The 27,886-nt window shown below is 36.6% G+C and overlaps 1 protein-coding gene and 1 non-coding gene across 4 annotated transcripts in view; both read right to left on the reverse strand.

Moving 5' to 3' along the window:
• Positions 1 to 27,886, reverse strand: part of POC5 (POC5 centriolar protein) — a 37,015-nt gene that overhangs the window by 7,990 nt on the left and 1,139 nt on the right. The window contains exons 2-10 of one of the 3 annotated variants that reach the window (XM_025388774.1): positions 25,272 to 25,369; positions 20,154 to 20,292; positions 18,105 to 18,188; positions 14,996 to 15,201; positions 13,145 to 13,321; positions 10,992 to 11,096; positions 8,982 to 9,161; positions 7,571 to 7,724; positions 3,480 to 3,757 (exon numbers count right to left, since the gene is read on the reverse strand). In XM_025388774.1, the coding sequence (XP_025244559.1) occupies positions 3,480 to 3,757; positions 7,571 to 7,724; positions 8,982 to 9,161; positions 10,992 to 11,096; positions 13,145 to 13,321; positions 14,996 to 15,201; positions 18,105 to 18,188; positions 20,154 to 20,292; positions 25,272 to 25,355 (1,407 nt within the window). In that variant the 5' untranslated portion in view covers positions 25,356 to 25,369. Of the gene's footprint in view, positions 1 to 3,479; positions 3,758 to 7,570; positions 7,725 to 8,981; positions 9,162 to 10,991; positions 11,097 to 13,144; positions 13,322 to 14,995; positions 15,202 to 18,104; positions 18,189 to 20,153; positions 20,293 to 24,794; positions 24,869 to 25,271; positions 25,370 to 27,886 lie in introns of those variants that run through there. The other 2 variants (XM_025388775.1, XM_025388776.1) reach the window with 2 other exon arrangements.
• Positions 21,925 to 22,028, reverse strand: LOC112627187. Its single transcript, XR_003120051.1, has one exon. It is a non-coding gene; the product is annotated as a U6 spliceosomal RNA (small nuclear RNA).

Genomic DNA, 27,886 nt, shown 5'->3' on the forward strand with positions numbered 1-27,886 from the left:
CTAAAGGTCTTTACCAAACAGCTTTAAAATTCAAGGAAAAATATTTCCCCTCAATTATTCCAATTGGAGTTAGAAAAAGAATAAAATGCCATCTACTGTTCAACTTTATGAACTGCAATATGCTTGCTTGTATAACTGTCTAGCCTTTTTTAAAAAATGGTTTCCACCATGAAATTCTGATATTGTCTTTAACATACTGAGGATGTCTGCATTAAAGAAAATCATTTTAAATATGAAGATATTACTTTATTAGCGTCGTAATCTTCCTTTCTCCAGTTATTTGTTTGCCAATTCTCTGTACTTTCTACACCTAGCTCTTTTTAGCTACTGGAAATGCCAAGAAAAATTGAAACAAATTTTGAATGTTCATAGGAAGCCTCTGTCATTAAAATGAAAAGAAAGACAACCAAGCCAGGATTGCAAATCTCTCTCTTCTTTTCCTATTCCCAGTGACGACGGTTTCACAGTAAGTTAGTCAACTACTAACTGGATTTATTCCTGCTTTTGTTATTAAGTTTCTTTTAAAAACAAAAACACATATTTGAGGTGAATCTGAGTATTTTAATTACATAAGGAAGAAAACTAAGATTATACTTAGAGATTTAATTGTGATTCCCTTTTTCTCCCTGGCCCTAAAGGCCACTTACTTATATGACTGAAATGGAGTGTGTACCTGTTTTTGAAGAAGTGGATATAGTGGGGTGGGGCAGATGGGGAAGGGCTGTCTACAGAATATTATGGTTTTCAGGTTTCAATGACTTCAACACTATCTCCTGACCAGATTATTCAAAAAGTTAGCAACAAAAAGGGTGCTAAGCAAACTCATTCACTCAGTTCTTCCCATACATATTCAGGTTTACATATAAATGCAGATGTACCCGTGAAGTCACATTTTAGGAAGAGAATTTTGAAAAATCTAGCTCTGCATGTGTTAACTGCATATGCAAGATGAATGAGAAACCAGAACACAAACACAGTGAATGAATGTTTAAATGAGGTCATCTGTGCAGGATCACACTTCAAAATGTGTAATCATGGAAAACAAACACATCTGAAAAATATGTCAGATTTGAATTTTAGTGTTTTATTTTTTTTTTTTGAGACTGAGTCTTGCTCCATCACCCAGGCTGGAGTGCAGTGGCACGATCTCGGCTCACTGCAACCTCTGCCTCCAGGGTTCAAGTGATTCTTCCACCTCAGTCTCCCGATTACAGGCACAGGCTACCAAGCCCGGCTAATTTTTTTGTATTTTTGTAGCGACAGGGTTTCACCATGTTGGCCAGGATGGCCTCGATCTCCTGATCTCATGATCCACATACCTCCGCCTCCCAGGGTGCTGGGATTGCAGGCGTGAGCCACTACGCTCGGCCAGTGTCTTATTTCTAAGTCAAAGCTCCCCCACACAAATTTCTCTTAGCCATGTGCTATTCTTCAACCTCTTTGTGTCAATATTTGGTAAATAACTGATCTCAATGTATTCTCTGCCAAAGTTAGTAGCTCTCGAAAGGTAAAAATTCAAATCTGGTAGAATACTAAAGGTGACTACTTGTCTGTCTCAATACCTCCTTTAGCTACAGACAGCCGTCCAGAGCAATGGCTCCTTCTAATGGCCAGCCAAGGGAACTTTAAGACCTAAAACTTACTCTCCCTCTTCTTGCCTCTTATGTAAGTGGTTAGGAGTTGGGGAGAAGAGGAAGACAAGCAAATCAGAATCATCTCAGGAGCTCTGTAAAACTATACATGCCTTTATGCCAGACCCACACCACAGCGGGAGAGAAGTTAACAGTGTTTTGTTCTGTTTTTTGAGACAGTCTCGCTCTGTCGCCCAGGCTGGAGTGTAGTGGCATGATCTTGGCTCACTGCAACCTCTGCCTCCCTGGCTCAAGCAATTCTATGTCTCAGCCGCCCAAGTAGCTGGGATTATAGGCGCCCACCACCATGCCTGTCTAATTTTTTGTATTTTTAGTAGAGACAGGATTTCATCATCTTGGGAAGGCTGGTCTTGAACTCCTGACCTCGTGATCCACCCTCCTCGGCCTCCCAAAGTGTTGGGATTACAGGCGTGAGCCACCGTGCCTGGCTTTTTAAAAATAAATACATACATACATACACACACACACACGTACATAAATAACTGATCTCTGCTAGCTCTGCACACGTGAGTCTGATAAGCTTGGCTTGCATCTGTACTCCGCCCTTTCTTGAGAAACATGGTTTGTAGAATACAAGTTTAACAACAAGAGGCTAAGAAGTTACAGCCACAATGTGCTTCATCTGAAACTCCAGTTAAAAAAAAAATTTTTAGAGACAGGGTCTCGCTCGTTGCCCAGGCTGGAGTGCAGTGGTGCAGTCATAACTCATAGTAACCTTGAACTCTTGGGCTCAAGTGATCCTCTTGCCTCAGCCTCCTGAGCAGCTGGGAGTACAAGTGCACAGCACCATGCCTAATTTTCTACCTTTTTGTAAAGATGAGGTCTCGCTATATTGCCCAGTCTGGTCTCAAACTTCTGGCCTCAAGCAAACCTTTCACCTTAGCCTCTCAAAGTACTGGGATTACAGGTGTGAGCCAACATGCCCGGCCTCTTACCATATTAACAGCTTGATCAATTTCACTTCAGGCAAGTTCTCACACAAATCTTCCATCCCCATTTAACACTATCCTCTTGGCACTCCTCTAATAGTAGCTGACTGATTCTAGGAAACACTGTTCCTATCTCCATTCCAATTCCAAATTACAAATTAAAACTCGATCAAGATGGAGTTACTACAAAGCAGTGTTAGTGATATATCTGCATTTAGAAAAAAGGAAAGCTGTTCGCTGAATAGAAAATATAAAATTAAACATACATTAACCTCCCAGACCTTTGAAAACACCCACTAGTGTTCTTCAAACATAAAGTCTGTCATCAACTCTTTCTCAAATTAAATCTACTTTTCCTACATAATTTTTGAAAAATATAAAAAAGTTATTTGTCTTAATTATCACTACTATGACAGCACTTTCAGGTATTTTCATTACAATGTAATGTTCTAGTCACTTTGTGTATTAAATATTTTCAGTGACTTTGCCTAAATACCACACAGATTTTTTTTTCCTCCATAGGAAAATATTTTATGAGTTCAAAATATTAAATTTACAAACAAGTGTTTTTTTTTTTTTTTGAGACGGATTCTCGCTCTGTTGCCCAGGCTGGAGTGCAGTGGTGCGATCTTGGCCCACCACAAGCTCTGCCTACAGGGTTCATGCCACTCTCCTGCTTCAGCCTCCCGAGTAGCTGGGACTACAGGCACCTGCCACTGCACCCGGCTAATTGTATTTTTAGTAGAGACGGGGTTTCACCGTGTTAGCCAGGATGGTCTCGATCTCCTGACCTTGTGATCCGCCCTCCTCGGCCTCCCAAAGTGCTGGGATTACAGGCGTGAGCCACTGCATCTGGCCGCCCTTTTCATAAGGTGGGACCTCTATAAACTGTACTAACCATTTCTTCTGATGCAGCAGTAGCTGCAGATCCTGCACCAAGAACAGAAACAGGAACATGAGCAGAAGATGCGGAAGCAGCCCTGGTAGAAGTCATCGAAGCAGCAGAGGGAACGGCAGTCGCGCTGGCTCCTCCGACTGCAGCTGGCGGGGATGGCAGCAGTGGTGATGCAACCGGTAAGGGCATCGGAGGAGCTGAAGGATCCAAATGAGCAGAATGTTCTTTTCCTTGAACACCAGGACCATACTCTTCCTTTTTATTATTCGTGGAGTCTATCCCTGTAAGTCACAAATTAATTCCATTCAAATTCTTCCAGGTTAGGACTACTATTATCTTCCAAACAAGGAAAACACATACTGGCTAAAGTTTGGTCCTAACAAAAATTTAGATGTTTGTTTATAGTATATTAGATACAATGTTCAGTTAATACAGTTTGTCAGCATTAACCACTAAAAACTTCAGACTTCCTTCCACATGCGAAAGCGAATGGATCATTCGCTCTTATATAAAACATGAAAATAAATTATGTACTCAGCTGGGACCTTAACTAAGTAGAGTATATTGCTATCACAACTCTCACAAAAATATGATCACAGTGAGCCCAGAGATCTAGGTTCCTTTGTATTAGTTCATATAAATATCCTGATAAATGGCCGAAATGACCTGGAATCCATCTTTAGAATCACTTTCTGATATCACTATACTCCCTAATTTTCATGTATTGCGTCTATCCTAACAATTTATTTTTGTCCTTGAGTTGTCAGAAAACAAAAATAAATCAATAAAACTAAAATCTTCACTTTTTACATTGTAAAAAAAATGGGTTCTTGCAGATAAATTATATAAATCATAAATCAATGGCATATTTGTGCACCTAACTGATTTGTAGTGACACCCCAATCAGTAACCTTCCCTCAAAACTGAACCTTAATCTTGACCTCAGGAGCCAATAATGTCAAATTCCAGAGGCTAGTACAAAGGGTTTCTTCCAATATTAGATGTTTTCTCTCCAGTATTATAATTTCGTTAGTTTCTGCTTAAGACTGTATCTGTGTGGTACCAAACAGTGTGGTGAGGGTTTAGAAATTCAGTCAATGAGCTGTTTCAGAACATCTGAACAGAGCGCATTATGTAAGTCCTATGTTTAAATGGTTTCTACGCAGTTCTCTTTCCATCCAGAAGTTTGGGCCTCTGCATAAGTCCTTTCCTTAGACTACCTGTATAGAAAATTTGTAGAGTATTAGTTACCTTATTTAAGAAGTTTAACAATGATTATAGTGCCTACCTAGATCGTTTGAACTCCTCTGATGAAAGGGACTAATTCAATATAAAACACTGCTAATTTGAAAACAAAACACACACTGAGTTTTAACATGTTTTGGTAGAGATTCTGAGTGTCCACCTTTAGATGGTGGCAAACATTACAAGACGTAGAAACATTACGAGACATAGAAACATTAGGAGATGTAGAAAGAGTGTGAAGGTCAGGGAAGAGAGGCAGGTGACCAACTCTTGCTAATACAGGCTGATTTATGCAGTTCCTGTTTATCAGACAACTCTTAAGTTTAATAATTAATCTCATTTTAGCTGGAATAAATTTTTCAGTTGTGAAGTATTTTTTTTACTGTGCCTAAAATTGCTTTTAAAATTGGCAGATATAATTTTAAGGACTTCTTGTCATGTTCTAACTTCTTCATAAAAACCTCTAATTTGGAAGATTTAAGATACTGTACAACATGAGAGGCATTGCAAATTACAGATAGCAAAGAATACGTACAAATAAAAAACCAAATATTTATTTTGCTCTAACAAGACAGGTGCATTAGGAACTTTGCATTATTAAAAACTGCATTATAAAGAACTTTTTTTTTTGAGATGGAGTCTTGCTCTGTCACCCAGGCTAGAGTGCACTGGTGGGATCTCGGCTCACTGTAACCCTGCCTCGTGGGTTCATGCCATTCTCCTGCCTCAGCCTCCTGAGTAGCTGGGACTACAGGCGCCCACCACCACGTCCGGCTAATTTTTTGTATTTTTAGTAGAGATGGTGTTTCACCGTGTTAGACAGGATGGTCTCGATCTCTTGACCTTGTGATCCACCCGCCTCGGCCTCCCAAAGTCTGGGATTACAGGTGTCTGCCACCACACCCGGCCTATAAAAAACAACTGTTTTAACAGAAGAGGGCCAGAAGTAATTTTTTTCTTATGAGAATTAAAAAAAAAAAAGGTGTCATTAAAATGTCATAAAACCTAAATATCACAAAGCAGATCCACTGAATTATACTGAACTTTTTTGTCTTTGGTAGCTCTACCAACATTATTGCTAATGCATGTTTTACTATTCTTATCATCTTTCTCATCCATTGTTTTTAAAATAACAGGAGCAAAACAAATCATGTTGTATAATTAGCAGAAGATATTTTCTTCAAATCCTCTTAGGGATATTGGACTTTAGGAGACACAGTTGTATTTCAATTTAAATTTTAAGATGGTAAATTTATTAAGGTGGGAAACACTCCTAAATCAATTCAAAATCTTTTTAAGCAGGTTACAAGACACAGGTTTCTTGTAATTTAATGTAAGAAGTTCTAATAGGAATTTGTCACTTTACTTGTGAAACTCATATATCTCCCAAGTAAACAATTAAATTTCTCAATTTGCGACATACAACTTGCTAATACTTAGAACTGAAACAGACTATTCTATCATTGAAGGTGGTGAGTTTGTTTTCAACATTGATACTCAAATAAAAGACCATTTATTGGAAAAATCAAGTACTCACCTAGGTATTACCAAGATAAACTATTCAGCCTTGAATAGATTCCATGATTCTCAGTTTCTTTTTTTTTTTTTGAGACGGAGTCTTGCTCTGTCACCCAGGCTGGAGTGCAGTGGCCGGATCTCAGCTCACTGCAAGCTCCTCCTCTCGGGTTCACGCCATTCTCCTGCCTCAGCCTCCCAAGTAGCTGGGACTACAGGCACCCACCACTTCGCCCGGCTAGTTTTTTGTATTTTTTAGTAGAGACGGGGTTTCACCGTATTAGCCAGGATGGTCTCGATCTCCTGACCTCATGATCCGCCCGTCTCGGCCTCCCAAAGTGCTGGGATTACAGGCTTGAGCCAATCGAACCACAAACCACAACCACTTCAGACAGAAAGCAATTTGCCTAAACTTACTCCTATCCACAATATGCATGCTTTAAATAATAAATGTTTGTTGATGTTTTAAAATAGGGGCATCACAAGCACAGAGAAGTTATTCATTGGATTGAAATCATGTTAATGATTTACAAAATCTTGAGAGGTTGACTTGAATTAAAACTATAATAATTATATCATGACTGTCATCTTACACATTAAAGTGCATTTTGTCTTTTAAAGTGCTTTCAGATGTTTTACTGCATCCCACAAGAAGCCCCTAGGAAGCAGGTAAGGAAGGTTTATGTTATCTCCTTTGCTCAGAGAAGAAATCTAAGGCCCAATGAGGAAAATAGGCCCCTGAGTAAATTGGTGGCAAAGGAGTCCAGTTATGGGCTTTTCTATGCCATGCTGACAAATCTACTACACAAACCACTCCTATGTCAAACAATATATGGATTTAAAAAAAACAAAATTACTTCTCTAGATAGGCCTATATTTACATTTGCTGCAATGAGCTTAGTTGAGGCCTTTCTTAAACTGGAAAATTAGGAATTTTTAAAATGAGAAACCATGACTAGATAACTACTTACCAAAATAGTCCAAGATACTTGGCTACTTAAGAAAAGACAAAATTATAAATTTTGTACTTAAAAGGGTATTAAAATTCTTAGTTAAAAGAGATTTAAAATGTTATACATTAAAATATTAAACATTTAGCTTAAATACTTAGGAGTGACAGTTTACTTGATCAGATCTAAGATACTATAAGTAAACATGACTGAGCTCATTTTCATGGCAGATTTAAGGCTGGATATGACACCACTGAATTAAGAATAGCTGCACCTCGATGAAACATACCTACTGCAGATTATTAATACTGTAGACCGTATCAATCACCAAAATCTCAAATCCTTTTCTGAAAGTAGGCAGAGAATCTTCAATGAAATACTAACCTGTATCATTTCTGTTTTGAAATATAGTCATGGCTTCAAGATTTAACGCACATACACCCCTCATGAAAGCTTTTTTCATGGAATCTTCAAAGTGCTCTTTTTCATGTTGCATTCTTTGAATTTCAGCTTTTGCATTTTCCAAAGCTCCAGATAACTAAAATAAGAACGTTTAAAAAACAAAACAATTTGAGATACTATGAAAAATACTGTCAAAAAAATAGATACATACTCTGAAATCATTCTCATGTGAAATATTAAAAAGTTTGCTACTTACCTCTTCTGCTATGTGCAATTTATTTTAAAAGGTACATATTACCTCTATTATCTCCATCAACAAATTGCTTTCATTCCTAACCTTAAAATCAAGGCTCAAACAAGGGGAATTTTATCCAGTCCCATTGAAGATTGCTGATGTATTTTCATTTTACAAAAAGATATGCCATTTTTTACTGTAAAACTTATGTAGGATGTTAAACAAAATACATTAAGAGCCACAGATAGCCCTTTCAGGAAAAAAAACAAAAAACAAACAAAAAAAAACATACACAAAAAACTACATGCCTGCAATATTAACAGAATTTTTATAAAATAAATGTTACCTTCAGTATTTGAAGTGCAGAGTGACCCTACATACAACACACTTTCCCACAGGCCAAACCTCAAGGGACTGCATTTTTTGCAGGTCATATTGAATTGCAGAAAAGTATTTGTATTATGGATTTATTTTTAATCTTAATAATTTAATGCTGTAATGATGAGTCATTTTTTCATTTTAATATTTAACTTCAAGAGGTCTATTGCATTCTTTAGAATGGTTTTTATTTCATTTGAATTCCAAATGTTTTCCCATGAAAACAATGTTAATTTTATTATTAAAAGTCAATGGGAAAAAATAATTTCAGTTTCTTGTTATTCTTTTTTGAGACAGATTTTTGCTCTCAATGCCCAGGCTGGAGTACAATGGCATGACCTCGGCTCACTGCAACTTCTGCCTCCCAGGTTCAAGCAATTCCCCTGCCTCAGCCTCTGGAGTAGCTGGGATTATAGGCATGCACCACCACACCCAGCTAATTTTTCTTTTTTTTTAGTAGAGATGGGGTTTCACCATGTTGACCAGGCTGGTCTCAAACTCCTGACTCAGGTGATCCGCCCGCCTCAGCCTCCCAAAGTGCCAGGGCTACAGGCATGAGCCACCGCGCCCAACCAATAATTTCAATTTCTATACAACTACTTATATCAACCATGTAAGAATATACAATAAACATTAAATTAACACAAGAATAAACATTTTCATTTTTTTGTCTTCATTCTTGATTAAAGATCAAAAGAAGAAGTCTATTAATTAATAGTGAGTCTACCTACCTTTTCACTGTATTAGAAGAAAGTGAAAAGCAAGGAAAAAGATGCTTACCATAGCAACTTTGGCTTCATAATCATTGGAGATCTGGACACAAACTTCTTCAGCTCTTGCTTGACAAGCTCTTTCCACCACATCTTTCCATTGCTTTTGGACTATGGAACGCCAGCCTTTCCAGACTTTCTTCAGTAAAGTTCTCTGGTAGTACTGGTCAGCTAGTTTACCTTCATAAACCTAAATAAAAGTAAAATATAACTTCAAAAACAGTGGGCTGATAAATATATTGGCAGTATTAATAAACATAACATGGTGGTAAGTGTACATACATCATTTAATCCTGTGTAATCATACTATTCTCATCTTGCACATAGGAGAACAGGTTTAGAGAGGTTAAGTAACCTATGGAGGTCACACAAAGAGGATGAGTAAAGCCAGACTTGCCTGACTCCAGAGACTGAGTTCTATCCATTACATCATTGCTTTGCGCAACTAATCAAGTTAGAGAAAAAGAACACAATCAAATGAAAGAAAATGAGCAAATTACCACTTGCCATCTTACTTATGAATTTAGCAGGACTAGGAGAATAACAGTGGCTAGAACGAAGGAAAAGGTGGTGGCTCTGGCTTCAGATGACACTGCTTTCTCTTCAGTTTGATGGCCACCACAAGCAAGATTAATGTATAAACCTTGCCATCATATATGGTGCTAATCCAAACAAGAACATATGCTATTTTTCTTTCATCAATGAATTTAAATTCTTGAAGAAGTAGTTCCAATTCTCAATTTCTTAAGTTTGAAAAACTATCCAAAAAGTGACAGTAGACTCAACTATTCTGGCTAACATTTAAAAATAAATATGCATTCTCATTATTTTACTTGACAAGTTTCAAAATAGAGTATAAATATTCATTTTAACCAGCTTAATGTGGATTTAATCTATTGGGATTAATTAAAAAAAAAAAAAAGAAAAAAACCAGAAAGTATACTTAAAGGAGAAATCTTATTCCAGGATAAAGCAGGTTGAGCATCCCTAATCCAAAAATCTGAAACTTTCTGAGTGCCAGCATGACACAACAAGTGAAAAATTCCACATGGAAGTACTTAACACAAACTTTGTTTCATGCACAGAATTATTAAAAATATTGTATACAATTACCTTAAGCTATATGTAGAAGGTGAAAAAATATGAAACATAAATGAATTTTGTGTATAAGGCGTGATACAAAACATAATCTAAAATCTACAATTCTCCTGGTGCCAAACATTTTGGATAAAGGATACTCAACCTATACTAGCTTTTTCCTAAAACACTAATCTCTTGGAAACTAAATACACAGAGATTACTCCATAGCTCACATGAATATACACGGAAAACATATATATATATATATAAAATATATATTCATCTCCTATACTCATGTGTCTCTAAACTCTGTCTTCTTGTGGGATATACTCTCATACTTTTCCACTTCTGATACAACAATTTATTATTCTCTTTCAGTTCACTATTTACTGATATACCAACTCAGTTCTTTCTTAAAGGATGTTCAAGTTTAAACAATATACTACAAGCTAAGGATAACTTTAAAAAAGCTATATAGGTATGGCTTTCTCTGACTCTCACTCTAACGCAAGTCTATATAACAAACATTTATATCGTGATTTAATGTATATTGTAAAGCCTCTTTATGAATAAGTTGTATTCAGGCATTTTAAAAGTAGAAACAATATAGGAAGCATTTGATATGTTAAAGGTAATTTCTTTCTCCAAAAACCTCATCTGAGGGGTTCTATTACTAGGGCATTTACAATTTAGGAACAATCCTTATTAACCCACTATGAAGCAGGAAATGATGTATCTATTGTAATATATATTATATGTCTATAAGACCTAAAATGTATTTTTTCCAAACTACATCAAAATCAAATTCCTTTGAAATAAGAGGAACATTAAATCACAAATTCATTTTGACTTATTAGAAAACAACTATAATAAGTGATCCTGAGCGCTTCTGAATTCAGAAGTCTAACATCCATCAGCTGTCTTCTGCTTTGACACTTACGTCCTGTCTGGCTCTGACGTGGCCGATTCGCCAGTGGAAGAAGGTTCTCATCAACTCTATCTTTTCCTTTTGCTTGCCTATGGCATGAGACAAGCTAGAAATCACCTGTGAAAACAGCAAATAACCCAATTATTGTGATACTACAATAACAGCAGTTGGTAAAGTGATTTTCTCATACATCAAAAAATGCTAGAGAGGATAGGTATGGATCACTACTATATTCATTCAGTTAACCTTATTATTATCTTTAAAAAGACAATAAAACTTTCTCACATGAATATACTAGATATCAACCAATGAAAGGGAACAAAAGAAAGAAATCTTCATTATGTGTATAGGGTAATCATCAATAAAGAGTTTATGTATATGCAAATTAGCTACTGACATTCAATTCAGGTAAACAATTATACATTTGAAAGTTCTTCTATATACACCATGTCTTCATTCGCTAGATTTGAGGGCAGGGGCCAGAATATTTAGATATTTAAATATCTTTCTGGTCCCTACTACTACCTTGGATACAGAAGTTCCTCAAAAACTGTCCAGTGATTTTCTGGATTAAACAAACCTATAAAAGCAAATAATAGTTATATTATTTGCTTATTAGTTATATGTTATATATATAAATTAATAACATGTTATACATGTAACTATTAATAACACGTTATATATAACATGTTATATATGTTATTAATATGTTATATGTAGATGTACTTCTTCAGTGATATTACTCTTGTTCTTAAAAAAAAATTCAGAAGGCTTTAAAATCCTAAGATAATATTCTCTCTTATAAAATAACTGAATAACTGAAATAAATTTCTAAAAATAGTCACATTAGAAAGAGATTTTGTAAATTGGGCACATTTACCAAGAGATATTTATACCTGTTCTTTAAATAATTTCCAAAGAGGAAAAGGGCATACATTCTAAGATACTGGAAATATTCTATGTGTTAAGATGAATGGTAGAACCTGTCTATCCACTTTACTCATTCTCATAAACTGAACATATGATATCTATATTCTTTGTGATACTTCAAAATAAAAAAATTAAACTTAAAATATTTCAAAACCACAGAACAGAATCTTGAGTATAACAAAGAAAATGACTGACATTAAAATCCATTGTTTCAAAAAAAGCAAACTCTATAAAATTTTATATGAAATCAAGATATGTTTAAAAAAATTATAATCTTTAATACATGAAAACACTTAAGTGCTGCTTCTGCAGACAAGCAGCTGAGGTGTCTGCCCAAGTCCTCCTCTTCTGAACACCACCACTCTCCTATCCATAAGTGGATGCCTATCTGGACATTCACTTTTAGCAGGACACAGATTTGTTGCCCATCTGCTTTGTTCCAGGTACTGTGTCAGGAGGCAAAAAATTAGCACAGACTTGAATTACCCTCAAATTCTTAAGAAGCTAAAGGAAAGTGAAATAAAAGATGTTTTCTGTGTTTATCAATAAAATGAAGAAAGACTTCATTAATGAAAACACACCCATCACTGATAGAATTTGAGATGCTTCACCCCAGGCTTGGTGGTATGCACCTGCAGTCCCTGGCAGGGGCTGAGGCAGGAGGATCACTTGAGCCCAGGAGTTTGAGGTTGCAGTGAGCTACCATCATGCCTATGAATAGCCACTGTTCTCCAGTCTGGGCAACATAGCAAGACCCCATTTCAAAAAGAGAGAGAGAAAAAAAGAATTTGAGATGCTTAAAATGACCCCTAAAAGGATGGTTTAAAATGTAGATAATGCTGATTCCTTCATGTTCTCTTAAGGGTAGTTAGGATTAGAAAGAAAAAAACTAGTGTACTTACATTTAGTACATACTCTTTTAAAAAAAATTTAAATTGACAAATCATAATAGTTTTATATATTTATGGGCTACAAGGTGATGTTTTAATATGGTTTACAAAGCAAACACTCTTTGTTTTCTAAAACATCAAGAACATCAAGAACACTGAAGTCAATGGTGAGGGTAAAATGACATTACGCTGATATGTTTAACAGGAAGAATAAATCAGATGGCCACGAATTTTTCTGTCAGTTTCTGATAGAAACTATCTTGTATGAGATAATCATTTCTTAGAATTTATTATTTAGCAAGACATTTACTGAATCTCAATTAAAAAAAATATAAAAAAGAAGACCTCATCTTTTCTCCCAATGGAGATTTCAAAGGTTTTTTGCAGCTCCTTCAAGTCATTGATCTGATTACACAGTTGTTTTAAATGTGCTGCATGTTTTTCTTTCTCTTTTCTCATTTCCATTCGGTGCCAGTCAATAAAATTAAGTCTCCATTTACTTAGCTCAGATATGATGTTTGTCTGAAAAATTAATATAGTGACAATTAAGTAGTTTGTTCATTAACGTCACTTCTTAAAACTACACTGAAATTAAGAAACATTAAAAAAATTAGAACAATCAACACAAAAGCCATTAAAACAATTGGAACACACTAATGAAAAACATGTAAGTTCAACAGTTACAGGTCTGTGCAGTTCACAGTCATCATACTAGGGAAGCTAATTTTTTCCTATTTTAAGTAATTTTGTATGAAATCTTGTTGTCATTTCAAAAAAATTTCAGGCCTCATTCACTATGTTCCTTTGTTTATTCAAGGATTAAATGTCCATATGACGATGGATCAGGAATAAAGGGAAACACAGAACAACGGCATAGGCTAAGCTCATGTAAGAGTCAGAAGTTATTTAGAAATGGGTGATGGAGGAAACCATGGATACTTTTTTTCCCAAGCCATTTATTACAGATTATTATCTGTATAATGGACTGCTAAGTTCTGCCACCCTACTGACTGGCATAAATAAAAAGACCAAATAATAATTTGTTATTAAAAAAAACTGGACAACATATTAACTAAACACAATTTGAATGGTTGGTGGTACAATACTCCAATTGACTTACACTATTATAAAGTATGAAATCCGTTCCAGGGGGAAAATGGTAAAATTACACTGAAGAATTATTTCTAGAATTTAAGGTTGCAAATGAGGGAAAAATATAAATGCCACAGAACTCATATGGCCATAATTTCTCTATATATGTGAATATGCAACTTAGTTTCCTCAAATTATATATTTCAGAAAAACTGTCATTTTCTCCAGTTTTTTAATAATAGCAAAAAAAAAAAAAAAACCCAAAAAGCAAACAAAACTCCCACTTGCCATTTCTGCAATACTTTCTTTTACTTAAAGGCCAGTAGTATCAAAATAAAAATCAACTTTTATAGATTTATCACTTCCACATCATGGTTGCTATAGGAATGGCTATAAAATGAATATCCATTGCTAAAATTGGATCTTTTGTATCACATAAAAGGAGACATTTCCATTAGTCATAATTATGAGATGGTAAAGGCTCAGTATGTCTCAGTTACACACAGGCTGACCATTCAAAGTATCTGCGAAATTCTGTGGAGCATGTAGAACTGTTCCAGCAACCACTTAAAACCTGGCAACTCAAAGTACAGTTTCTGAAGCAGTAGCATCACCTGGGAGCTTCACAGAAATGAGAACACATGGACACAGGGAGGGGAACATCACACACCGGGGCCTGTCAGGGGATGGGGGGCAAGGGGAGGGAGAGCATTAGGACAAATACCTAATGCATGCGGGGCTTAATACCTAGATGGCTGGTTGATAGGTGCAGCAAACCACCATGGCACATGTATATCTATGTAACAAATCTGCATGTTCAGCACATGTATCCCAGAACTTAAAGTAAAATCAAACAAACAAAGAAACAAGAGTCAAAAAAAAAAAAAAAAAAAAGAGTCTACTGCACATGAAGCTGCAGCTTAACAGGCTCCCCCTATGATTCATAAATACATTAAAGATTGAGAAGCAAGACTTAAGACACTGAACTGATCTCAGGAAACAAAAGATTTTTAAAAAGTTTAACTCAAAAAAACAAAACAGTATAAACGAGAGTAAAACTATTACATTACATATTAAACCATCGTAATTGAACAACTGCTGTACCTTAAGACCTGAACTCCAAAGATCAAGTACATTTTCCATCTTCTGAAGGTTTTCATCAGAAACAAGAAAATCGCCCACAAGTATTTCCTGGGCATCTGTATGACTAGAATTTGTTGCTGGTGAGGAAGAGTCAGCTAAAAGATGTGAACTGAAAAAATCCATGACCGGATGAGAAGCCTTCCTCGGCGATAGCACTGGTGATGACTCTAGAATAAAAGAAAAGTTGTAGCTGTCAAGCCAAATTGAAAATAACTCAAGTTGGTAAGGAACCATGTTGGAAGGCTAAAAGATGTCTGCTACCTATGGAGGCTGAGAGAAATGCAGAGAAACTACCTTTCAGGTGTACCTTAATCTATTTTTAATTTCAGTACTGTCACTGATTTAGCACCGACTGGCATGAGATAACCTCCTATACTCCCAATCCCTTCTCCCCCAGCAAATGACCTCTATCCCAAATAAGGATCCTTCATATATTCAGGTCCAGGCTCAGCTGAAACTATCATCATCTGTATTATATCACCATTCATGAAGTGCTTTCTGTTTCTGTAACAAAAACATTATAAAGATTAGTTCTCATAACACATGCTACCCTAAAAAATAGGTATTATTATCTCCATTTTACTGATGAGGAACTGAGGTTCAGAAAGAGTTAAGTAATTGACCAAGGTCAGTGTGGTTGTATATAGGTCAATATTACTCCATAAATTTAACACTGGGATTGGTTTTAATACTATTAAAGTTTGGCCGGGCATGGTGGCTCATGCCTGTAATCTCAGCACTTTGGGAGGCCAAGGTGGGCGGATCACGAGGTCCAGAGATTGAGACCATCCTGGCCAACATGGTGAAACCCCATCTCTACTAAAAATGCAAAAATTAGCTGGGCGTGGTGACACGTGCCTGTAGTCCCAGCTACTCGGGAAGCTGAGGTAGGAGAATGGCGTGAACCCAGGAGGCGGAGGTTGCAGTGAGCTGAGATCATGCCACTGCACTCCAGTCTGGTGACAGAGTGAGACTCTGTCTCCAAAAAATCCCAAACCCCACCCCCCCAAAAAAAATCCATTAAAATTAAACAATATAAGTAGAAAGAGACTCATAATTTAGTTTTGCACATACTCTGTTGAAAGTACCCTGTTAGGCTTCAATATATAGGTGAGAAATATACACATCTCTATATGTATGTGCATATATATAAAACGCTCATCCCCTATCCATTTACAGGGAGGTGGGGGAGAGTCAGGGCCCTAAAGAGAACTGGTATCTATTTCTAAAAAAGTACTGAAAGGCTGAGCGTGGTGGCTCATGCCTGTAATCCCAGCACTTTGGGAGGCCGAGGTGGGCGAATCACGAGGTCAGGAGTTCAAGACCAGCCTGGCCAACAGGTGAAACCCCATCTCTACTAAAAATACAAAAAGTTAGCTGGGCGTGGTGGCACATGCCTATAGTCCCAGCTACTTGGGAGGTTGAGGCAGGAGAATTGCTTGAACCTGGAAGGCTGGGGTTGCAGTGAGCTGAGACCACGCCACTGTGCTCTAGCCTGGGTGACAGAGCGAGACTCTGCCTCAAAAAAAAAAAAAAAGTACTGAGAAAGAAAAGTTCATACTTTCTCACATATTTATGCCGGAATTAGAGACTATCTGTCATCACTTGTCACATACCTCACATTTGCTATGAGCATCCTAATAACAGAGATGGAAGAGCTTTCTTCTTATTGAATGAAAGATGAATCTATGATAGAAAACTTGTTACTTAAAAGTAAGTATTTCAAGAATTCTTTTTTAAAATTTGTAAGATTTTAATTTTTTTGCAAACATATTCTGCTTATGTAAAGACTTCTTTGCAAAAGGGAAAATAATTCCTTAAGATGTGTGTTTGGTATAAAAAACAACACAAGGTCTGGGCTAGTCACACTATGAAATGCTACCTGCATGTTCTGAGGATGGTTAAGAAACCCAAAGAACAGGTGGAATGACAATGTACATGAATATTCTCTTTTACTTGATTTTGCCAACTAGATCTGTACTCACAAAGAAAGCAATAGACTCTGCTTTTCAATATAAAAAATATCTCAACACTCACCTTTTAAGAAATCAAATTATGTAACTTCAGAACTTGGAAGGGCTGTCAGAGATTATGGTGCCTAAGACTTCTACTTACAAGTGAGGAAACTAAGGGATACAGGCATTACTTACGTGGTGGCAAAAACGGTTACCACATTAAATAACATTAAATAGAAAAATATTCCACAATATTACATTTTAATTATTTTAATTATTCTGTCAAGAAAAAAGTTCAGTCCAGTTCTAGTATGCTTTTAAAAGCTCTTTAAAGCCAGGCATGGTGGCTCATGCCTATAATTCCAGCACTTTGGGAGGCCAAGGCAAGTGGATCACTTGATCTTAGGAATTTGAGACCAGCCTGGGCAACATAGTGAGAGCCCAGCGCTACAGAAAATTTAAAAATTAGCTGGGTGTGGTGGCATGTGCCTGTAGTCCCAGCTACTGAGGGAGGGGGCACTGAGGCAGGAGGATCACTTGAGCCAAGCAGGTTGAGGCTGCAGGGAGCCCTGCACTCTAGCCTGGGTGACAGAGTGAGATCCTGTCTCAAAAACAAAACAAAATAACAAAAACAAAAAACAACCCCCCCCCCAAAAAGCCTCTTTAAGATTTGCTAATCTTTCCTTTTAACAAAGACAAAGAAGACTTTTAAAGAAAAACACTAAATGATAGAACAGGTGGCATAAAGATAGTATGAAAATTCTTACATTGGTACGCAAACGCCTGAAAGTTGGGAAACAGTGCATTGGTTTACATAAAAACTTGAATTGGTCAAACTATATAATATGCCATTAAATCTTTTAAAAGACTTGCCTCTAACTTAGAAATTTTAAGAAAGGATACTACACACTATAATGCATTGACCTGTCTTAGTTGTACTATTTTGGAATCTTACAAAATTATTTTAAATATTATCACTTAAATTGGTGACAATAGCATTTTAAAATCCTGCCAAAAAGTAATATGCTGAAATTATTCCTCTTACTACATAGATATTATTCATCAAACCACAAAATATTGTATATTAATACAAATAAGCTAAAGAAAATTAATACCATCTGTCTTTGAATGACTTGAAATATTGAAATCACATCCTTTTCCAACTTCTATTGCAGTTTCTCTTACTTCAGAGTTATTTCCTGCCAAAAGGAAAGCTTTTTAAAATTAAATGGAACCGCTCTTAAATAAAATGTCTAATCACACATAATTTAATAAGGTAGCAGTACATAAAAAAGATTTTAGAACAAACAAAATACAACATGCCGGAGATATAGGAACACTAAAACAAAGAACAAGAAGAGATAAAAATCTGAGACTAGAAAAAGACTTACTATATCATTGATAAGCTCCAACTTACACACCAAATATAGATGAGAGATAATGTAGTCTACTATAGCATTCAATTCACACTAAGAGAGTAAGTGGGTAAATGACATTAGAACTTGGAAAAGGATCTGCTCTCTTATGACACTGGGTATTTCCAGAGGCCCACTGCTTTTCACTAGCCACAATCAAACTAAGGTGGCACTGGCTCCCCCAAACAAGGACTTTCTGGCTTCCACTTCAGGAACCTGTAGTCAACAGATGGCAAAAAGGAAACTGGGAAAAACCTCTCAAGAATGACTGTTAGAGGCTTATACATATGTTGTCAATTTCCACATATCATGCCTTATATCAAGCAGCTGAGATACCAAGAATAAAGAGAATGTGGGATGATGAATTTACATAGAAGACTTTAACAAAGTCTACTTGTGAATCTCAAGATGACTAAAGAGTATCTAAACTTACTACATATTGTGTGTTTCAATCTCAAATCCTTTTTGGAAATGGTAGAGAATAAATGCTATTTTACGTAAGAGAAAAGAACAATAGTCTTAAATCCCAGGTGATTACCTTGAACTGTTGACTACAGCATCTCGAAAGTTTTTTCTTTCTTTTTTTTTTTTTTTTTTAACAGAGTTTTGCTCTGTTGCCCTGGCTGAAGTGCAGTGGCATAATCATGGCACACTGCAGTCTTGAACTCCTGAGCTCAGGCAATCCTCCCACCCCAGCCTCCCGAGGTGCTGGGACTATAGACTGCTCTGCCCGGCTAATTTTTTAGTAGAGATAGGGTCTTGCTATGTTGCCTAGGCTTGTCTCAAACTCCTGGCCTCAAGTGATCCTCCTGCCTCAGCCTCTCAAAGTACTAGCATTACAAGCATGAGCCACTGCCTGGCCTATATTTTAAGGCTCTCATCCTGTGGTCCCATTTGTTGTTCCACTGCAATAGGCCAAAGACTGAGAAGCAGTGAAAATTCCATGTCTACAGACAGTGAGAGACAACAGACACTAGAGCTATGACTTAGCAGAAGCCCAGGAGCCTTTGGCCTCTGAGTAGGCTGTATCATGTGCCTTCAAGGACAGGGATCCTTGGAGTTATGCCTATAGTGTGATAACTGTTCCTTATCAGGACTGTTTTAGGAAGGTTTTCTGTGCCCTTTGAAAGAACATTTATTTAGAGTTTGGGATGTTGTCTTCACCTGAATAAGGAATGGAGGTTAATGGAACTTTACTCATCTCTCCACCTTTCACTCATCTATCAACACACATCCTGGTTTGTAGTAGCTTTCAGTTCTGTTGCTGACATGGTCCACAGATAGGTTCACCTTTGTGATAATTATTCAAATAGTTCTCCATGCCCATATAAATACCGCTGATAAAGCACTAGCATGAGGTTCGTAAAGTAATTTAAGAGACTCTCAGGGCTACCATCTTTAATTTTAGGCTTGGGCATTTAGTTTTCAAGTTAATCCTGGCATACAACTGTTGGAACAAGTACTGAGATACAACATACCTAAAAGCCATGTAGTTGCCATAGTGTTGCTTCAACTTTATTATTCTTCATAAAAGTAAGAGTCAAATGAAGTTCAAAGAAAAATCAAGCTGTCATAAGAGAGTCAGGAATAATATATTAAACTGTAAAAAGCTCCCCTAGATGATACTAATACACACAAATGGTCGAGAAGAATCCCTGATCTGGACAGGCATTTTCACAATCCTGTCAGGATCATTAATAAACTCAGTAATATGTTAAATTAAGAGATATCTTGAAAAATATATATAACCTTGACTATGAAGAATATCATGAATTGTAGAAATTCTGACATCTGGCACCAATTCTCCCTTAGGATGAGATGACTGTGAAGCACCGGGTTCAATATTTGGAGTCACTATAGCATAACGAAGCAGCTCTTCATATTCTTCCTAAGAGAGGCCAATAATCAATAATGTAGTGTAACAGTTACAATGTTATATTCAACTGAATTTCTTTTTAAGGAATTTAATTACCACAATAGAGTCACATGCTTATTATATTACAAAGTTTTAGTACTTATTCCCAGCTTGAGTTCTTTGAGTGCTTCTTGTGTGATTTTCATATTTATGATTAACAGTTTGAAGAGGGCAGGGTGCTGTGACTCATGCCTGTAAACTCAGCACTTTGAGAGGCTGAGGCAGGAGGATGGCTTGAAGCCTGAGCAACAAAGCGAGATCCCATCTCTACAAAAAATTTTTTACAAAAATTTGCCAGGCGTGGTGGTGTGTGCCTGTAGTTCTAGCTACTCAGGAGGCTGAGGCAGGAGGACTACTTAAGCCTAGGAACTGGAGGCTGCAGTGAGACAAGATGGCACCACTGCACCCCAGCCTGGGTGACAAAGCAAGATCCTGTCTCTGGGGAAACAACAACAAAGTCTGAAGAGGTGATAAGAATCTGTGAGTGACTCAACACTGAATCAAAAGTGTTCTATCACTTAATTTTAAATGTCAGATCACTTTAATTGAAGATGGGACGTGCTATTAAAAAGATACCATTTTCAGAATTAAAAAAAAATTATGTAATGCAAACAAAATATAGAAGCAAATTGGATACTTAAGCTTATAAAACCGCAATGGCCCTCTATTACCCCCCAATTTCAAATGTACATTTATCAAGGCAGCTTAACTGTTTTTATTAACTGACTTTGTGAGAAATAAATGTCACATATTTGAATTTACAAAATAAATCTACACTACTGTAGTTTTGTTTTCATCTGTTTTCTTATATTGGAATTTTAAGTAAAATTGTTTTAAAAAAGGTTTATGCTTTTATATACTGAAAACTGATAGCTTTTATGGCAATTACATGTACCAGAGTGACCTGGTTTGCGCTTCTACCTTAATTTACATTTTTTCTTTTTTTCTTTGTTGTTTTTTTGAGATGGAGTCTTGCTCTGTTGCACAGGCTGGAGTGTAGTGGCATGGTCTTGGCTCACTGCAACCTCCGCCTCCCAGGTTCAAGCAATTCTCCTACCTCAGCCTCCTGGGTAGCTGGGATTACAGGTTTGTACCACCACGCCTGCCTAATTTTTGTACTTTTAGTAGAGATGGGGTTTCACCATGTTGGACAGTCTGGTCTCGAATTCCTGACCTCTTGATCTGCAGCCTTGGACTCCCAAAGTGCTAGGATTACAGGTGTGAGCCACCGCACCCGGCCTGATTCACGTATTTAACATAGATACTTACATGCAGTAAACGTTAGGTATAGCAAATACTGATTTTTATATACTTTAAGGCTAACAACAGAAGAGGAAGAGAGAGATATTCCAAAGAGAAAATCTTTAGAAAATTCAACCAGAATCTCCTTCATATTGCTATAATCAACCATTTTTGTTAGCAATGTCACCTTCATCAGAATAAACATCTGTCTGAGTTTTAAACTTACATTTCCTAGTAGCAAATAAAAATTAGTATTTTACATAATGGTTATCACCAAGATGGAAGGCTCTTAATAGGAAACAAATCATTTAGGGTATCACAATACAACATTGATTTGTATTATAGAACTTAAAAAAATATTTAAAAATTTTAGAACATTTCACGAATTTGCGTGTCCTCCTTGCACAGGGACCATGCTAATCTCTGTGTGACTCCAATTTTAGTTTATGTGCTGCTGAAGCGAGCACCAACATTTAATTTTTACATTGACAAAAGTAACTATAGTTATTTAAATAGATTTAAATATCCTTAACTTAAAAAAAATACACTTCCCAAAGCGTATTGCTTTTCCAATTATCAAAAGGAAATTCCCGGAGAGTTTGATAAATTGGGGCCATACACAAGATATTTACTAGTTCCTGTAAATCTGAATGTGTGAGTTGGTTCTAATAAACTAATACATAAAATTTCAAGTGCATAGAGACTGTAACTAATCCAGCAGCATCCATTGCTTTTTAATTTCTTTAACTTAATAAAGCCCCAGGGTTTGATTCGGGCAAATGGCCATCCAGCTACATTTCCCAGCCTCCTCTGCAGCTAGGTGTGGCCAAGAGACCTGGTCTATGGGTTTCGAATGGAAATGATGCATACAACTTTAGGTGAAGTCCTTAAAAAGGAAGCTGCTTCCTTCTAGTCCCCTCTTCCCACAGGCTAGAGGTGGTGCACTGTCAGTGCACCAGTACCTGACAATGCAAACACGGTCAACAGCTCATGGCACAGCAACAAGAGAGAAGGGATTCGGTCCTCAGATGATCTCAGGACTATGTATCAGCTCAGAATTTACGAGAGAGAGAATCAAACTGTAAGGAATCCACTTAAGCCACCCTTACTTGGTTTCTGTTAAAGCACTATTATACTTCCCAAACAGCCAAAATAAACTTTTGATTTTGGCTAAGAATATATAAAAGTGTGGCTGTTATGGAGTTATGGACTCTGAATGTTTGTGTACCCTCAAAATTAATATCCTGAAGCCCTAACAGCCAGTGTGGTTGTATTTGGAGATGAGGCCTCCAAGAAAGTAATTAAGGTTAAATAAGGCCATTGGCCGAGGCCCTGATAGCATTAATGTCCTCATCAGAAGAGATACCAGGAAGCTTGTGTTCTCTCTCTTCCCACCTGCACATACTGTACCGAGGAAAGGTCATGTGAAGACACAGCAAGAAGGCACCTGCCTGCAATCCACAAAGAGAGCCCTCACCAGAAACTGACTCTATTGGGCTGTGATCCAGAACTGTGAGAAGAAAAATGTCTGCTGTTTAAGCCTATGAATTTACAGTATTTTGTTATGGTAGCCTGAGCAGATTAATATGATGGTGATCTTACATTGTGAGGTTCATAAGTTTTTTATAATGTCCCTGCTGTGGTGTCAGTCACAACTAGATTTAGCCAAGTCAGCTCTGCTCAGAGTTAGCCTATTACCACCTCCAGCCTGTAGGAACGGAGGGAGAAGTGGAAGTCAGTGGCTTTCACTTGTGGCTTCCCTAGTCTGACTTCTGTTCTGGATAAGAGAAGGAAAAAAAAAGATCCAAACATATATTTCAAATCATATATTTCATACATATTCATATATTTCATATATTTTACCACAATTGCTATGGCTTACAGGGGAAATAAATAATTATATGTCAATAGTATTCCATGATCATATATTCCAACTTATTTCAAGAAAAACATTTTTAAAAAATCAGTTATTTAAATGACTATTTTAGAGTTTCATATATGTAGATACAGGCCAAATGAGTTATTTAAAAATAAGAATCAAAAATTAAGAATCAAAATAAATAATTTGCCTTTCTTAATTGCCAAACATAACCTGTGTTAACATTCAAAACTTGTAATTTTGCCCTCCTCCCCAATCCCCAAGAGCTGAATTGATATGACCCTGAAATATAGCTCCACCCATGCCTCAACCATTAGAGTCAGAGCAACTTGGCTGATAGGAGCTGTGGTTAGAGGAAATTTTCAGTGTATAAGCACTATGGATGCTGCCCATCCCTCAGCATTTGCCACCCTCTGGCTTATGAAGCATTTGCATAACAGAGAGAGTAACAAAAAAGTCCCTTAAGAGGAATATTGATTTATGAAGGGCTTTTGTATTAAATGTTTGGATTTATATATTTACTACATATGTAAAAATATGTATTTTATGTTATTTTTAAGATTATTTTTTGTATTTATATTTTGAAGTGTTTTCAGTAGTGAAACCCAAAGTAATAACAATGTATGTACAGGGAATATGGAGAGGCTTTCAACTTCAGTCCAAGAACCAGGAGGAATATTAGTTGAAAGTAAGAGACTGTCAATTGGGCTTACATTATAGGTAGGTAACCAATAACACAAAATAATTTCTGGCAGGTTCTTCTTCCATCTCTCTAAAATTCCACTCTAGAGATTTATTCTTTTGATTTAAAGCTTTGTCTCTTGACAAAATGACAACATGAATGCTCACGAGGTGTTTACATTTTAGTATAAATGAGTTAATCAGTTCTATCTTCAAGTTTCAATCAGAGAGCCATGAAGAGTGGAGGAAGTACTGTCACCTGAAGACAGGACTGCATGGGAGAGGTACCATCAAAAGGGAAGGCTAGAGTACAAAAGCTCTGCCACAACTCCAGACACTACTTTTATCCTAGTAAATATTCAGATATTTTCCCAATACCTTCCCCATTTTGAAATTCATAATTTCAATTAAAGGAGAAAATTTGTTTCATAAAATATTTTCCTAAAGCTTTTCTCATATTGTACAGAATCAACAACAATTTTGTATGCTTAGGCATAAACAGCCTTTCTCCTTGAGTAATATAACTGTAAAATTTAAGATATACCAGTCATTATTCTCTCATTTAAAATCTACTCTAGAAATCTAAATCCATATTTTTGATGATGAAATATTTAGAAATAAGAGAAATTTAAAACATTTCATGCAAATACCACATCTTCTGTAGTCAACTGACCCATTTCATTTTATCTATCAATGTACAGGGCCTGGGCAGCAGATTGTACTGAATGTCGTGACAACAGAGACCAAACCTCAGCAAGTAGAACACAAGGGAATCTTGAGCTCTAGAACTTTGAATGGTTTGATATTGTACTAATTTGCATTAAAAGTGAAAGCAGCATTCATGAGAGGTAGCTAAAATGAAAAAAAATTAAAGAAAAAAATGTTTCTTGAACGTTTCAGCTTTGCCTCTGTGTTGGTTGAAGCCTTTGTACAGAGTGTTTGAAGAGTTCATCAATATTTTCTGAGAAGTTAAAACAATGTAAAGTAACTCCTAAAATATGTGCAGTAATTCCTAAAGTTTGATATTATTATAAATTGAAAAACTCCCTTGCAAATTGAATGAAAATTTTTTTTTAAAATCCTAGTTTTCCCTTACATTCATTTGTTTAAAATTAAAAAAAACATGATAAATTTAGAAATTTTTTCCTACCTGAAGATTCGAAGAGACAGAACTGCCTGGACTGGAGTCATTTTGCACAACTGGAAGTGAGTATTTCTCCTCATCTGATGACATTCTGCACAAATGCTCTAAAACAGTAGAAGCTAACTTTAGCTTTTTTCCTTGATATTTAGGATAAAATCCTTTCCAGATATATATATAAGTGCAACAGTATCCAAATCTGCAATCTTCATGTGAAATGTTAAAATCATTCATTCAATATATTGAGTACCTATAGGCAAATTTCACTGGGCAAAAAATAATTGAAGACCCAGTCCCAATATTAGTGAGTTTATAATGTAGTCAGGGAGATGAGAAAACATGAAAGGTTAAAGAAAAATAGAGGATCTTCAGAAAAATCCCCAGTGGGGTCTGTTGAGCATAAGAGATTGTATCACTGTTCTTGAGCAACGTGTGACAACCTGGGTGCTGTGTACTTTCCTCTAAGATACAGAACCAAGAGAGAACAAACAATTTGTGCAAATTCCCTTCTTGGGAAACTTACCTTTGGAAACATTATTTTAAGAAAAGTGAGCTTATACAGAACAACAGAATCAAATACATGCATAATTTGTTGAAAGTCTGAATCAAAAAATTATTAAAAGTACTTTTAGTAACAAGTAGCCAAACTATTTAAAGAACAAATAGTGACTATTTGAACTATCTGAATATCAGTAATATGTAAGACATTGGTGAGGGATGTAAAATGAAGTCCTTATTCTTAAGGAGTTTACAATCTGTAGAGAGATCCAGGCATGTATATTATATAAGTGACCGACTGCTGAATAAACTGCTGATAGGCCCTAAAATAACAGATACAAAGTAGAGAGGGAGGAGTAGCTATTTTTCATGGAGTAAGATTGCATGACTCTAAATAAGCAGGAAAGGAGGCAGAGAAAGTTTTTAGAGAAGATGACCCAGGTGCTGAGAGATGAGAAGGTCTCATCCTGAAAGATGGATAAAAGCTATAAACACAGTTGAAGATATTCTAGGCAGTATAGCAATGTAAGCAAAGACACAGAGTCATGGACATGTATGCCAGGAACAGCAAGCAGGTTGGCAAGGCCAAAGCAATGGGTGCAAAGCAAGGATTGGCTAAGGATGAAACAAAAAGTAAGGAGCAGCCAAGATCATGGAAGGTCAAGATTTGTCATATTAAAAATCTGGGTGTTTATTTTAGACAAGTTATTGAAATATTTTTTAAAAGTTACATGATCAGAAAGATCATTCCAGCAGCGTTGAGAATAAATTTGGATATTAAGAAAGAGAGATCAGGCCGGGTGCGGTGGCTCACGCTTGTAATCCTAGCACTTTGGGAGGCCAAGGTGGGTGGATCACCTGAGGTCAGGAGTTCGAGACCAGCCTGGCCAACATGGCGAAACTCTCTCTCTACTAAAAATACAAAACAATGAGCCGAGTGTGGTGGCAGGTGCCTGTAATCCCAGCTACTTGGGAGGCTGAGGCAGGAGAATGGCGTGAACACAGGAGGCAGAGCTTGCAGTGAGCTGAGATCGGGCCACTGCTCTCCAGCCTGGGTGATAGTGTGAGGCTCTGTCTCAAAAAAAAAAAAAAAAAAAAAAAAAAAAAAAAAAACCAAACATAAAAACTCCCAAAAAAACTGCCCCAAAGTGGGTAATTTATAAAGAAAAGAATTTTAATTGACTCATAGTTTCGCATGTCTGGGGAGGCCTCAGGAAACTTAAAATCATGGTAGAAGGGGAAGCAGGCAAGAGAGTAAGTCAGAGAGTGCAGGAAAAACTACCATTTATAAAACAATCAGATCTCGTGAGAATTCACTATCATGAGAACAGCATGGGAGAAATCACCCTCATAATCCAATCACTTCCCTTCCACTACATGTGGAGATTACAATTGAAGATGAGGTTTGAGTGGGGACACAAAACCTAACCATATCACGTCCCTACACCCAACTTGTATGTAATATTTTTATCATAAATGCGAATGTGTATTTTTCTAGAAAGAAGATCTTTAGCTTTAAATATGTGTTCAGAGGGGACCATAGCCCTAATAAAGTTAAGGACTACGACTGTGAATGAGAAGAGGGTTAAAGCCAGAACCACTAACATCTAAAGGGCAAGAGAACAGTCAGCAAAGAAGAGGAGTCAGCAGTCAGAACATTAGAACTATGGGAGCAGCATCACAACTTTGAGAAACTTTAAGAAGAGAATAGAGTTAGATGCCAAAGAACCATGAAGATTGGATAGAATTTGGCGATTAGGAGGTTGCTGTGACATTTGCTTGAACAGTTTCAGTGGAAAGTAAAACAATTTCAGGTCTCAGTTACAGTGGGCTGAAAAATAAATGAGAGATGAAGCAATTGAAGTAGAAAAGTAAGATACAGGGAAAAGTGCAAAAATAGAATGGAAACACAGGCTGGAACTAGATTGTGGAAAGGAAAGTTCAACTTTTTCCAGTGAGTATCACTGTGCACACACATGCTAAGTAAACTAAATCTCAGCATGACTGTCTTTAGTTAAGCCAATTAGGGAGGATAAAATAAGAGCATGTACCTGCAGCAAAGAATGGCTGCTTCACTGACTTCAGGTCTACCACTGTGATAACTTGGTCCATTTATATTTTTATTC

The sequence above is a fragment of the Theropithecus gelada genome, chromosome 6 (genome assembly GCF_003255815.1).
Source record: "Theropithecus gelada isolate Dixy chromosome 6, Tgel_1.0, whole genome shotgun sequence".
Lineage (NCBI taxonomy): Eukaryota > Metazoa > Chordata > Mammalia > Primates > Cercopithecidae > Theropithecus > Theropithecus gelada.